This window comes from Canis lupus, chromosome 32 (assembly GCF_003254725.2).
Source record: "Canis lupus dingo isolate Sandy chromosome 32, ASM325472v2, whole genome shotgun sequence".
In the NCBI taxonomy this organism is placed as follows: domain Eukaryota; kingdom Metazoa; phylum Chordata; class Mammalia; order Carnivora; family Canidae; genus Canis; species Canis lupus.
The window spans coordinates 2817192-2831911 of record NC_064274.1 but is presented as its reverse complement, the minus strand read 5'-3'; the positions used below and the strand labels follow the sequence as shown (position 1 = coordinate 2831911).

The window sequence follows — 14720 nt, the reverse complement described above, 5'->3', positions numbered from 1 at the left end:
ATGACAGCACAAGCAACATAGGACCCCCAACTACAGCAAAAGGAATTCCTCTAGAATTTCACAGGGAGCAGATCTATCCTCAGAAGGAAAGTGAATACAGCAGAGCATCTTTGTTTTATGCACTGTGATGTGAAAATGTTGCACATAAATGGATTATTTAAAAAGTTAAACATAATGACTTGTAAGAGAGGTGGTTTAAAATGATTAAGAGCACAGGCCCTTTCTCGGTACCATTCCTCCTCTACCACTTACCAGCTGTCCGCTTTGGGCAAGTTCCTTTAATGATCTATGGTGTGATTTTCTCTTATTAAAAATGGAGATAGTAACAGCACCTAATGCAAATAACTGTTGGGAGGATGTGTTATGAGGTGAAGAGACTAGAACACTGCCTGGCATTTAAAAGGCCTCAGCTACACTACTAATACCACTGCTACTCTATTATTATTATTATTATTATTATTATTATTATTTTAAATGCATGAGGAGAGTAAGCTCATTAAAGGACCATAGGAGGGATGCCTGGATGGCTCAGCGGTTGAGCGTCTGCCTTTGGCCTCAGGGCCTGATCCTGGAGTCTGGGGATCGAGTCCCACATCAGGCTCCCTGCATGGAGCCTGCTTCTCCCTCTGCTTATGTCTCTGCCTTCTCTCTGTGTGTGTCTCTCATGAATAAATAAATAAAATCTTTAAAAAATAAAATATAAAAAAAAGGACCATAGATTTATTTCTTTGGGTCAAGTTAATAATAATCTTTTATAAATCGAGTGTTTACTGCCTAATTTTTCTGCTTCCTTAATCAAGATGTTATTATACAGAAGTGGTATATACTTTAAAGGCCCTGAATTGGAATCAGAAAACTTGGGTTGAATATCTGATTTTATGTTGCCTTGATTAATATTCTCAAGCCATTGTCTTTCTTTTTTTTTTTTTTTTCACTTGTGAAACAGGATTCATAATGTCTGCTGTGTTTTTACCACCAAGTCATTGTGAATATTAAATGAGATAATGCAGATGGAGGAATTTTGTGAAATGTAAAATGCCATGCAGGGGTCATGGCTTTATTTAAGTGTCAGGTTTTCTTCAAAGTGGGGCATATGATATTAAGTTTTAATGGAAATGATGAGAACCAATTGAGGAAACTCTCGTGGATATCCCAACAGACACGGAGACTAAAACTTTGGGTTGAACTTTAATAATAAAAGTTCAATGCATCTCACCAAATTGTCCTCAGAAATCCTGCTCTTCAAGGATATTAGGCCAATAATAGGGTCATCAGTAATTTAGTTTACACACTGAAAATTCTATGCCCATATCAATAAGAGTATCTGCTCTTAGTTCAACATAAGCCTCACATTCCATAAAATACTGGCCTCATTTCCACAAAGACCTAAGGGACAACATTGATTTATGCAAGAGAATTATTGGCCTGCACTTTATATTCTATTTAACCAGCACTTGGCAGATGTGCAGGGGAAGCCATCAATTTCTTAGGCCTAGCTCCCTGTGTTTCCATTCTACTTCTCATCCAGATTCTTCTTTGTTACCTGAGAATCAACACACTTGATTTACTTGTGGCCCTTATTTTTCTTCCAGAGGACTCAGTCTCCGAGTTACCTGTGCATTGGCGATTTACATGGTCTGCAAAGTACCCCTTCCCACATTCCTGGACACACTGGCCTTCCAACAGGAGAAATGGCCCTTCACAGCGAGCACACTCATGGGGACCTTGGCACCGGAGACAGTGGTTGCCACAGCCTAATGGACAAAAATCAAATCAACAGAACAGTATAGCTTTCCAAGGGAAGGGGTTCCTGGCCCTTATGAGGAGTCAGGAGCCAGGCTTCTGGTTGCGACTACTCTACTTACCAACAGGATGATTTAGGATCAGAGATTCAACTTCTCTGAGCCTTGATGCTCTCTCCTATAAAATGAGAGTGGACACATACTGTCCCTCCCAGCTTGCTGGACAAAGATCAAGGTAAATGGAAAATACTAGGCAAACCTAGAAGCTACAGTTACTAGCCATTATCATTATTATTAATTAGTCCATGGTTCTCTTGCTTCACTCAAGTGTCCATCTTTCCTGACTCACCCAGTCAGTTATTAAAGTCTCCCCAACATGTTCCCAGGAGTGCCATCTGTGCACTTGCAGGGCATTTTGAGGTCTGAAGATTTTGTGATGTTAAATCAAGGCTGAAGGGAGTGGGACTTCTTAGAAGGATGGTGGTAAGACATCTGGTACATGCAGGGCTTCGGGAGACAGATGGTGGAATAATACAGTCCATCATGTATAATACCTCCCCATCCAGAGGACAGGACTGTTCAATGCTCTAGGAGATCCAAAAGTCATCAAAACATAACTGTTTGTGAGGCCATTTACCCCCAAGATTACCCCACTGACCTCAAGTTTTAGAAAATATCATGTTTGGGCATGGGAGGAGCAGAGAGGGGGCATTTTTACTACAACGAAGAAAAGCTCTTAGCAAAGAAACCAGAAATTGGATAAAAAGCCAGAAAGAAGGGCAGCCCCGGCGGCCCAGTGGTTTAGCACCACCTTCAGCCTGGGGTGTGATCCTGGAGACCCAGGATCGAGTCCCATGTCAGGCTCACTGCATGGAGCCTGCTTCTCCCTCTGCCTGTGTCTCTGCCCACCCCCTCTCTCTGTGTCTGTCATGAAAAAATAAATAAAATCTTAACAGTGAGAATGGGGCAAATTAACAAGGCAGGAAACAACAAATGTTGGAGAGGATGTGGAGAAAGGGGAACCCTCATACACTGTTGGTGGGAATGTGAACTGGTGCAGCCACTCCGGAAAACTGTGTGGAGGTTCCTCAAAGAGTTAAATAGACCTGCCCTACGAGCCAGCAATTGCACTGTTGGGGATTTACCCCAAAGATTCAGATGCAATGAAACGCCGGGACACCTGCACCCCGATGTCTCTAGCAGCAATGTCCACAAGAGCCAAACTGTGGAAGGAGCCTCGGTGTCCATCGAAAGATGAATGGATAAAGAAGCTGTGGTTTTTGTATACAATGGAATATTCCTCAGCCATTAGAAACGACAAATACCCACCATTTGCTTCGGCGTGGATGGAACTGGAGGGTATTATGCTGAGTGAAGTAAGTCAGTAGGAGAAGGACAAACATTATATGTTCTCATTCATTTGGGGAATATAAATAATAGTGAAAGGGAATAGAAGGGAAGGGAGAAGAAATGTGTGGGAAATATCAGAAAGGGAGACAAAACGTAAAGACTGCTAGCTCTGGGAAACGAACTAGGGATGGTGGAAGGGGAGGAGGGCGGGGGGTGGGAGTGAATGGGTGACGGGCACTGGGGGTTATTCTGTATGCTGGTAAATTGAACACCAATAAAAAATAAATTAAAAAAAATCTTAAAAAAAAAAAAAGCCAGAAAGGAAATTTGCCAGAGACTCCTTGTCAGAACAGTGAAAACTTGGAGAAGGCTGAAGTGTGGATGAGAAGAGAGCAGGGACTATAGACACTTACTTTTGCAGAGACCCAAGTCCCTGTAGAAGGACGGTGAGCACTGCTCCACACAGGCTCCGTCCTGGAGAACGTAGCCATCCATGCACTGCAGGCAGTCTGTCCTCAGGGGTCCGCTGCACGCATTGCAACTCCAATCACACTCTAGAAAGGAAGTCCATGTTAGATCACCTTCATCTGTCCACCCTCAGTCCCAGCAACTAAATTATGAGGACACCATCTGCAGTGACAAGGGGTAAAGTGAGGACAACATTCAGATGTCAGATAAATGAGCTCTAACGAGGTTTCTGCTTGTAGGAGCCTGAACTCCTCTCTGAGGTTTAGTGTTTCCTAATTATGTTAGACACGGGCATGTACAAGGATCACTCCATGCCTGTGCAGAGCCTGCTTGTCAGCAGGGCTGCTGAGGAGCCAGATTAACTTAATATTATTCCATGTGCCTCAGAGTTCTTTATTCCTGTGCCATGGTGTCTTCATGCAAAGCCTGCTCTATTACAGGGAGGGGCCAATTTGCCTCCACAAACCTAATCTGGACCTCGTCCAAATGCTCCGTAGGTAAGGGGATGTCAGAGACTCAACGAGGAATGCATCTGCTGCCTCCACCATCACCGGCTGCTTGATTCTCTACTTCTCAAAAATCAGGTGCTGACCCACCCAACAGAAAGAACCAATGATGTGAGAATTAAATGGCACATGAAGCAACTGTCCAGGAAGAAAGGGCTTACAGAAATAACAGAAGATCTCCTTAAAGCAGTAGAATGGACTCATTTACATGTTATGTAATGTTATCAATAAGCACCTTTCAGCACAGTGCTGAACGGTGGGTAGAAAGTGGGCAGACCCTGGCTTCAAGAGGCTTATGTGCCATGGGTTCCAGCCTTGGATGTGCACCCATATAAGCCAGGAGGATTATTAGGTATACAGATTATTAGGCTCAACATAAGAACTATTAATGTTGTCTTGAGGACTGGGGCACAAGGAAACATGCATGTCAGGGCCACTACTGTTGTTTCTGTGCTTATGATTATTATAGTGGTTGTTACTGTTGCTGTGGTTGTTGAAGGCCCAGGCAATCCCTGCAGCCAGGACATTCGTGTCTGAGACCCAAAGTTCCAGCCAGTAAACTAAGTCCTTCATGTATGTAAGGTGGGACAATGCCACATGGTTAAGTGCTTGTGTTTTGAAGACAGCCAAGTCTCTACTGAAGCTATGGCTGAGCCACTATTTATCTACATCTCTTATATACCTCCCTTAAATTATTTGAGCATCAGTTTCCTTATCTGTAAGACAGATAAGAACAGTATCTATTTCATAAGGCTATTGCATAGATTAAACGAAGTGATGAATGTAAAGAAGTTAGCACAGTGCCTGGCACCTAGTAACAGATTAACAAATATTTTGCTGCCCAACTGTTTTTCTCAGAGAACATTCTGCACCCTCACTCCACCAACCATACCAGCTGAGAATAAGGAAACTTCTCATTAGTCACCTCTCTCTTTCTTGATGCAGTATTTCTAAGTCCCAAAGAAGCAGGTAAATGTGCAAGGCAGTACACATGCTTCCAAGAAGATATATAAAGTTAATCTCACTCATTTATTTGGTTGAATCAGTCCTGAGGGAGAATGACTAAAGTAGAGCCTTGAAAACTGCCAGCATAGTTGTGAAATCATTTACAACATGGAGGATTTGTGATAATCTTGTTTTTCACCGCAAATCGACAACCACTGTTTGGAAGGGGAAAAACTATAAAAGCTTCCGTGGTCTTGAGCACAGAGGCCACCTAAGTTGACAACGAGTAGGATCTCTTGGAATGGAGAATATGCAATTTTGCAAAGCCTTAAAACATCCCAAACTCACTTGACAGATGTTTGGCCTTCATATCTGAGGCCCAGCTTTTTGGGCAGAACTGGAGAGATGGGAGACAAGTGGAATAGAGGGATGGAGGAAGAAAATGGAAGAAAAGCAAGGAAAATTCTGTTCTCCTTGCTGAGCACTGCCATTTAACGAGCATAAGCCCCAAGAATTCCAACCACTAGAAAACAAGGTACTAGGTTTCTGACATTGCCTCCTTACAAACTCCTCAAGCACAGGACTGTGTCTTTACTCACCTAAGTCTGTTAAACAGAGATGAACAATCAGATACAACCCCTATCTTTTTTTAAGATTTTATTTATTCATTTGAGAGAGAGAGAAAGCACACAAGCAGGGGGAGGGACAAAGGGAGAGGGAAAAGCAGACTTCCCGCTGAGTGGGGAATATGATGCAGCGCTTGGTCCCAAGACCCTGAGATCATGACCTGAGCCAAAGGCAGATGTTTAACCAAGACACCCAAGCACCCCAATCTCTGTCTTCATTAAGCTTAGGTTCTAGCAATCTAGAGTTTTATATGCAAGTGCCTCTAGGTCCTAGGAAGGTAATGTAAATCTCTCAATAGGCCTGGTGTGATAAAAGAGGGAATGGTGGGGACTGTAGTGATCTGAACACACAACAGGGACAACCACTACTCATCTCCAACTGACTGCTGCATCGTGGAAATGCAAATCCAGTATTGCCAGATCATCTGACTTTTTCAAAAGAAACAGAAAATATCAATTTTTGTATATGAAGTCTTCTACATTTTAAAATGCATTAATTAAAAATTTTAAAACACTGTAACATTAGAGGGGCCAAAAAAACCCTCTAAGTCTTGGACCACATACAACCTGAATTTCTGGTTTGCCACGTCTGGTCTAGCTACTAAAACCTTGCACAATATCTGGCACATAGTGGGTGCTCAAAAATATTTTCTTAATAAAGTACATACAAAAAAAGGAAATAAATTGCATACATGCATTCATAATACATGATGACTTCTTGGTATCATCAGAGAAAGCTGAAACATATGACAGTATTTTCCCAATGTACAGGATTGGACACCTACAGTACAGGGAGATCACTGAGGAAAAGAATCATTGCACAGTTCTGGAAGAGCTTTACCTTTGCAGATCTTGGTGGAGAAGTCAAGAAAGTACTGTGGGGCACAGCTCTCATACTGACATTCCCCAAAGAGCAAGACCTTGTTTGGATCTCGGCAAGAGGTACAGCTGGCCTGTGAATCACAGCTTCTACAATCAGCATCACATGCTGAGGAGATAGGAAAAGAAAATGACCAGATAATTATCATTGCAAATACTGAAGTACTGATCAAACCTTAACAGATGCTACACAGGAGCAAAGCTCCGCTCCAACCTATGCTCTAATTGTGGCTCATAACCCTCCCCTGTGATCAACAGAAGCAGAAAACGTTATTCTTATTTTCCAGAGAAGATAAATTATAAATCCAAGAATGGAAATCCCACATCCAAGTTGCCCTGTGATTCAGCAACAGAATTTATACTTACTCCAAGATCTCTGGAATGACAGTCCAGAGATGTATTTGAACTTTACTTCTTAAGGAATCAAGCCCCCTATTGTTCATGTGGAGTCACATTTTTGAGTGATGCCAAGATTAAAATTAGACAACTACTTTATTGTGAAGCTCAGGAAATCCCATGTTTTAAGCCGCAAAAAACTTTAAGGAGGCCTGGCTTTCTGATTCACCCGGTTATAATTCTCAGTAGCCGCTTATTAATTCAGGCACTCACGGATGATTTCCAAATCTGGTCATACTTCCATCTTTCTTAACAACTGGCATTTCTGCATCTGTTCAGTTGTCTATGCTAGAAATTTTCGGGGCTATCTTGACAACCCCCCTTACTCTCATTCCTATCCCAATCACTCATTGGATCCCATTTATTCAAATTTTCCTACCTAATTCCCAGAACTTTATGCTTCTCTCTACATCCATACATGCCAATATATCCAAGCCATCATCATCTCCTACTAGACTACTGTCATAGCCTGCTAATTGACCCCTTTGCCTTCGATTTTCCATGTATCCACAAGAATGAATTTCTTAATTCATACTGCTTAGGTTTCAGAGGATACTTTCATCTATAAACTCATATCTTTCTTTAACCCTAGAAAATTTCCAGCCACCATTTCTGTAAATATTACTCCTCCATCACTCCCTCCATTCTTTCCACCCAGAAATATTAATACACATATTTGAATCCTCTCAATATAATCTCCAAGTCTCTTGTCTTTAACTCTTATTCTTCAGTGACTTCTTTAAGGTCTCCCCTGACTCTCCAGTCTAGAGTAAGTCTCCCTGTCACTGCTCTTATAGCACCCCAGACATTTCATTCATGCCATACATAATAATTTTCATTAAAATGATTATTTAACTTCTGTATCCTTTAAACTTTTAAGCGTCATGAAAGCAAAGGCCAGGTTTGTTTCATTCCTTATAATAGTATCCAGCACCTGACTATTTATCTTTCATATTGTGGATGTTTAATAAACATTTGCACATAAATAAAAGAAGCCACATATTGTAGTTATATATTCAAGTGCTAGCATCTCTGCCTCATTCTGAAATTTTCTCCAAGTACATATCAGAGGAAAAATCCAGAGAATGATCTAGAGTTTTAGAGTTTTAGATCTAGAGGATATCAAAATGTGTGGCACAGTGCAAGAAAATTACCTCCTGGTTAAAAAAAAAAAAAAAAAAAAAGGAAGTCCTCTCATTTCAGCTATAAGAAATGTCATTGATATAAAATATTCATTAGATATGTAGATTGGTAATTAAAGATCTTAGAAGAATTCTAGACTGGATTTTCAAACAGATGGTTTGAGAATAATTTGAAAAGAATATTTTAATTTTTGGAAACTTATGTGAAATTAAACTTCTATCTTTTTGGCTAGAATTTTTACATATGCTAATATCTTAATTTTAGCAAAGGGTTTGACAAAAATCTCAAAAATAAACCTGTAAATACAAAAATGAAGTGGTGTCTAGTGGTTGTAGGTGGATTTGAAAATGGTTGAAATGCATACTCAAAAAGTTATCAGTAAACCTTTGTAATTAGTAAAAGAAATGCCCTCAGTAGAATATTATGATGAAGTCTTAACTTTTTACTTGATGGACATTTTTATTAATAACTTTAATTAAAGCAAAGAAATCATGCTAATAATATCTACATATGCCACATACACCTAATAAGATACACACATAGTTTAATTTCGCCAGCTAGAACAACTCACTCAATTTTGGCTAGTTGAACAATAAGCTAAAAGTAATCCAATGAAATAAGCAAAACTCTAAAGTCCTGCATTTATTTCCTGTAACTAATTGCATAAATAAAGGATACAGGAGACCTGTTCAGACGGTAGTTCCTATAAAAAATGATGCAAGAATTTTAGATGATTAAAAGCTTATTAAAGGTGTGATATGGTTACTAAAGAAACAAACACAATCTTAAGCTGAAGAGCCTTCATATAACCTAAATGTCAGCTGGACCTCCCTGTACAGCTGCAAATGAAGCCCAAATGCCAATTCCTTAGCTTAGAGTGACAGGACAATGCCCTGCCAGATAACTGAGATAACTGTCTCAGTTTAGACAGGAAGATAACTGTCGTTTACTTCCTCAAGTGTCTGCATACCTTCTTATTCTTGAATCCTTCTATGCAATCTTTCATTGCATCTTAGAACCTCAAAGTATAATTCAACCCCTCTACTGGCTTCCGAAACAAATGGGTTCATGCCAAGCATTTTGAAATGTTAGAAGACTATATGGAGATTTGGAGGGATGCAGCAGTGTCACACCGAGGAACAAGGAGCTTCCACCATGTCTATCTGAATCCTTCTTCCTCTTTCATTGAACCCCTCACCTCTCACCAAAGCAATCCACAAATGACCTTGTCTTAGTCAAAGCAGTTCTGCACATACCAATGCCCTTGGGTTCTCAGCTTCCATCTCCAAAGGAATGTGGGTAAGAGCATTTTCTCTATCTTAGAATATTCAGACCACACATGGTAGTAATCAGGTTGGTGTGATTACGTCTGGAGTCCCAGGTGCAGTTCTCTGAGGTCCCGGACCCCAGAAAGTACCAAGAGGTCAGTGAAGACGGTGGTAAGTGGATCAGAAGCCAGTAAGGGAAGCAGAGATGAACTATAACTATCATTCATTAAGCGGTAAGGGACCGGACAGCTTATGAAGTCCACCTTCCCTCTTAAATAGGCCTGTTTTCTACTGCAGCTCAGAGAGGGTCATTCATTTCTGCTCAAACACTCTGTTGGCTCTAGTTTTGCCTGGAGAAGCAAAGTGCAAGTGGGAAATGATAGTTAATTTCAAACTATGGAAGGCAATCAGGTGAATGAGGAAAGAGACTTACTCTATATTGCTCCAGAGGGGAGTTCTAGGACCTATGAGCAAGAACTCAACATCTAAACAACTACCACCTCCTCCAATGGACTTGGCTTCCTTCCTCATCTGTAGAAGCCTCTGAAGGGGAGTGAGAAAGAATCTCTGCATAGGGTACAAGGTCAGATCTGGCCATCCTGGAGTTCTCCTCCTCACCTCTAAAGCACCATGGATTCAAGTACTGAGAACTCCATTTATCATCTCTTTTTTAAAGTTCCTGCTTCAACTGATTATTCTTGAATTTTAGAACGAGTATGTAACTTCTAAACGTTTCTGTAGCCAGAATCCAGACAGTTCTCCAGCTCTTACTTTCTTCTATAATATAGTTATTAATGCCTCCCCTTAATACTGGTTATATTTCCTTGAAAGCCCTTTACTGTACCATTTCTAAAATTGTCAGGCCTGTAATTGTCTATAATGATGAGCATTAGAAAGGAACATTGTTGATTTTTTTTTTTTTTTTACATACTAGAAACTCAAGTATCTCAACTTAAGGGCATGCTTTATTCATCTCTGAAAGAATGAAACTTAAGCTTTAGCAAAGGCCTAAGTCTAGGAGATTCTTAATTTAACTGAAATAGCCTACGAAATCCTATTTACGAGGTAGCATAACAAATGCATTTGTGTGGAGATCTCCTTGCACCAAGGCAAAAGCTTCTCAGAAAGAAGTATTTCAATGCAACATTTTTTTGTCGACTATACGTCATACAAAAGATTCTACTTTTTCTTTTGAACTTTTATTTCTGTGATTCCACTGCTATGAAGAGCCTATTTATCACTAAATCACTATTTCTCCACCAATACACTCTTGCTCTTGAACAGAACATGCAAGTATTTCATTCATGTCTCTTATGTTAGAGAATCTACAGATACTGGTAGACAGTCGATATATACTAAACAAAGTTTTTGTTATAAAAGCAAAGAAATTTTTCATGGGTCCAAAAAGGTTTTTGTTTCTTTTTTTTATCCCTGGTATCTCAATGGATGATGCAAAATGATGAATTCCACATAAATTCATTTCAAATGCAAATCTTTGCAAGCATCTCAGTAAACTAATAGTAGTATCTGTCTATCTATAAAAATAAATATCTTTAACTGCTTGATTTGCCTATCGTTCTGGATCATGATGATGACAACAACAATAACTAATCTATACTGATACTTATTCTGTGCTAGGGTCCATGCTAAGTGCAAGAGCATTAGATGTAGGTACCATTATAATTACCCTTTGACAGAAAAAAAAAAAACAAAAACAAACCACAAGGCCTCGCAGTTAATTCACTTGCTCAAGGTCACAAAGCTAGTAAGTGGCAGGTAGGATTTGAACTTCAGTCACACAGAGTCCAGAGCCCACCTTCCTAACCAGTCTACAATTCCTTCAATATGGTACTTCCTAGGACATAAAATTGAAATACCAGCACTGTATTTGTTAGCTATCATTTTCAAAAGGAAAAAAGTACAACAATTTTTTTTGCAAATGACACTTCAGTGATTGAAATAAAGTAAGCCACCTCAGCACATCTCAAAAAATATTCCTTCATCTGTGAAGGATTTTCTAATTTCTTTTCTACTCAGATTTGCACTTTCCTTAATTTATCCTAGCTCTTTATTTGTGCCTGACACAAGTAATTAATCATATTTTGACTTATTTGAGAAATAAGACATCAGTGCAAGTAACTCTCCTGCAAGACAAAACAATGATTATTTGAACAGAAACCGAATGCTTTGTAGCATGTCAAGCCTTGCACGTTGTCAATATTCAACAAATACACACAGAAAACAAATTAAATCCAGACAAGGGCTTGGGTCGCTGGTTGTGTACCAGAATGAGCTCCACTCCCTGCTCAGGATCTTGGAATTGAATTGCTAAGGATACAATAGGTCAATTTTTATCTTTTCAAGTGAGATAACCTGAGAACAGAGAAGCTAAATGACTGGCCTAAGATCATGCAGCTGGGACTTGAAGAGGAGATCCCTAGCCTAGCCTTCCCAGTTAGACTGATGTCTGCGTTATGACCTGCTAATGGCATCCATATGCCTTTGTTGATACACTTTATTTTATAAAGATAAAGGCTACCAAGTGAGATTATAGAAGCAAGAACTCTGTATTTCCTTCAATGACTCCAGAAGAGCAGGAAAGGAGAGAAAGTTCATTTTTAAAAACCTACGCTGACAAGTATGGCTGTCATCGAGATAGTGCCCTGGGAAGCAGGCAGTGGTGCAGGTGCCCAGGTGGGACAGGACAAAGTTGGCATCACAGGAGGTGCAGGAGAAGGGTCCTGTGCTCTGGCACGTTCTGCAGGAGGGGTGACATTCTGCAGAGGGAAAAGAGACACAGAGAGAACCTACGTAGCCAAACTCCTTTCCAAAGCAGCCCAAGAAGCATTCGTAAAAGCCCGCCCTGCGACCATTAGCTGATCTGGTTTATTGTCCCATGGCGAGCTTCCTGCCTCCTCCCTCCCTCTGTCTCTGGAAGTTCAAATCTTCTCTCACTACTGCCCCCAAAGAGAAGCTCACAAGGCACCGCCAGGTCCTGCGACCGGCACTTACTCACTTTGACAAGCTCCTCTCTCCGCGTAGTATCCGGAAGGGCAATCGGGAACACAGTGGTCACCGAGCAGCAGGTACCGAGCGTTCTGGCAGCGGAGGCAGGTGCTGCCGGGATCGTGGAGGTGAGCGGTGCAGCGTCGGCACAGACGATGGCAGTCTGCAAGGGGCGGGGGGCACACAGAAGGCACAGGCATGAGTGCGCCAGGTCTCAGCACCACACCAAAGGGCAGAAGGGACTGCAACTACTCTTGTGGCAGCGCAGAAGGCGGGAGAGTAGCCCAAGGGCAGGACATCTCAGGAAACAGGGGTACAGATGTGGGACCTGTATAAGCGGGGCGTTTGAGGTCTTTAGCAAATGGCCAGGCCAGGCACGGCTATTACATTTTCATCTCTTTTCAATGGAACGACCTTCAAGTACTAGGGCAGCACCAGATAGACTCTTGCTAGCATAGAATTGTCAGACTAACAGCAATGGTCCTGCCAATCCTACCAACATTTCCCCCAAGAGTTCGGGGAACTGGAGCCCAGCATGCCCCTATTCACAGTGCTCCTAAGGGGGATGCGGTGCCCTCCACAAGCTGCCTTGCCAGGACTTTGGCCTTCCAGAGTCAGCATACCAGCCTCAGGTGTCGATACGGAGTGGGCTGAGTTGCTGGAAAATGTTCGTCTTCAAATAGAGGTAAAGTTACAAAGAAGAGTTGTCAGCTGAGAAGTCATTTTCATGCCCCAATACATAATTCACAGAAGCTCTATTGTATGAGTTGTGATTCAAGCTCTAAGACAAATCACCTGGTACTCTGTCTGGTCTCTCGTTCTCACCCATATAATAGTCATTCTTTCATTCAGGAACCTGACTGTGTGCACCCCCCATTATGGTGAAAACATCCTCTGCCTCATTTAAGTGATAATTGCCCTTCAAGTCTTGTTTATCATCCTCTACCCCAAAGATGGAAGAAAATCCACAAATCCTGAATTACCCACCAAAATGGAAAAGGAATAAAGGCCTAGGAAATGGAAAGTTAGAGCTCTAACCACAGGCCTTTCCGTCTTTCCCTGGAGGATTCAAAGCATTCTTTGCACTTGCTAATGAACCACTCAGGCACCAGAGATGTCTTGTTTGGTTCAGAGTCTTAAAGAAAGAGATTGTGATCTTGAGCAATATTTAGGTTAAAAAATCCTTGTCAATAAAACGGAACAGCCTGTTCTCTGAAATCTGTTAAAATAGGTCTTTATACCTTCAGTGATAGTTTTTAATTGCTGACCACCTGAGACATGTTCCCTGCAGAAGTGGATCTCAGACCCACACCCGTGCCACTCATCCCCAAGAGAAGCCATCTGGGGATCAGCACAGCAACTCCAGAAATTGAGCCAAAAGTGTCCTCCCCAAAATGAAGAGGGCACATAAATGAACAGCCCCTGCCCCTTCTCTGAACTTTGGGAGTTTCACATTATGGGCAGCCTTTTGCTCGTATTAGGAGCAATTCTTGATCTCCTAAGAGGCAAATCAATCCTCATTACAGACCTTCAGGAAATAATAAAGGAAAACGATGACTGTATTGAGGGCAAGAGGATAAGTGGGCTACTTCCCCCGACTTAGTGTAAGGTTTCCACACAATGTTCTCTTTTTTCTGCGCCCTCCTCACAGTGCCGGGAGCAAAAGGGGGGATTCCAAAAGCTCCAAAAGTTTCTGGTTCAAATTGTGGTGATCATATTTTATGATTACCTGAATAAGTGGCCACGTGCTAGGGGTGGAAACCTGAAAACATTACTGATTTAAGGCTCCATTATTTGAAAAGTCGCAGCCTCTTCCTCTTTCAAGCCAGCACTTACAGAGAATTCTGGGCTCAGGCATGCATCAACAAGATCTGCAGGTGTTCAGTGGTATAAAAACTAGTTGCATCTAACTGCAGCTTTCTCTAGTGTGCAATTAGAGGAATGAAAAAGAATAATCACCAAGGGGATGCTCTGAAGAGAAAGTAAGAAGATCTCTGGAGTACTTTGTAGGTACAATAATATTTATGAATCTATCTGATCTTGGGGATCTCTAGAAGCTGCTGAAATGAGTGTAATGTGCATTAATTACTTCTAAAGGAAGCTAGAGCTAGGCCATGGATGCCCCTTCCCACTCTCATGGCAGCTGCTTGTAAACCCTCACTCCTCATCTCCAGGCACCACCCTCCACCCCCTCCCAGGTTATTCTATCTTCTCCATTCAGCCCCTCAAGCACAAGCACCTTCAAGTCCTTCCTTCCTGTCAGCATCAAAACATCTTTCTTAACCCATTTTTATTTCATTTCTTCTCCTCTCACAGGATGAAATGGCTAATCCCTCCACCCACATTCCTGATCCAGTTTTCAACATTATTAGAACATTATTTCAGCATTAT

The 14720-nt window shown here is 41.4% G+C and overlaps 1 protein-coding gene across 1 annotated transcript in view; it reads right to left on the bottom strand.

Annotated features, from left to right (window-relative positions):
* Window positions 1-14720, bottom strand: part of FRAS1 (Fraser extracellular matrix complex subunit 1) — a 434524-nt gene that overhangs the window by 170842 nt on the left and 248962 nt on the right. The window contains exons 21-25 of the mRNA XM_049104909.1: window positions 12340-12492; window positions 11954-12100; window positions 6479-6625; window positions 3506-3646; window positions 1614-1754 (exon numbers count right to left, since the gene is read on the bottom strand). Coding sequence (XP_048960866.1) covers window positions 1614-1754; window positions 3506-3646; window positions 6479-6625; window positions 11954-12100; window positions 12340-12492 — 729 coding nt within the window. The remainder of the gene's footprint in view (window positions 1-1613; window positions 1755-3505; window positions 3647-6478; window positions 6626-11953; window positions 12101-12339; window positions 12493-14720) is intronic.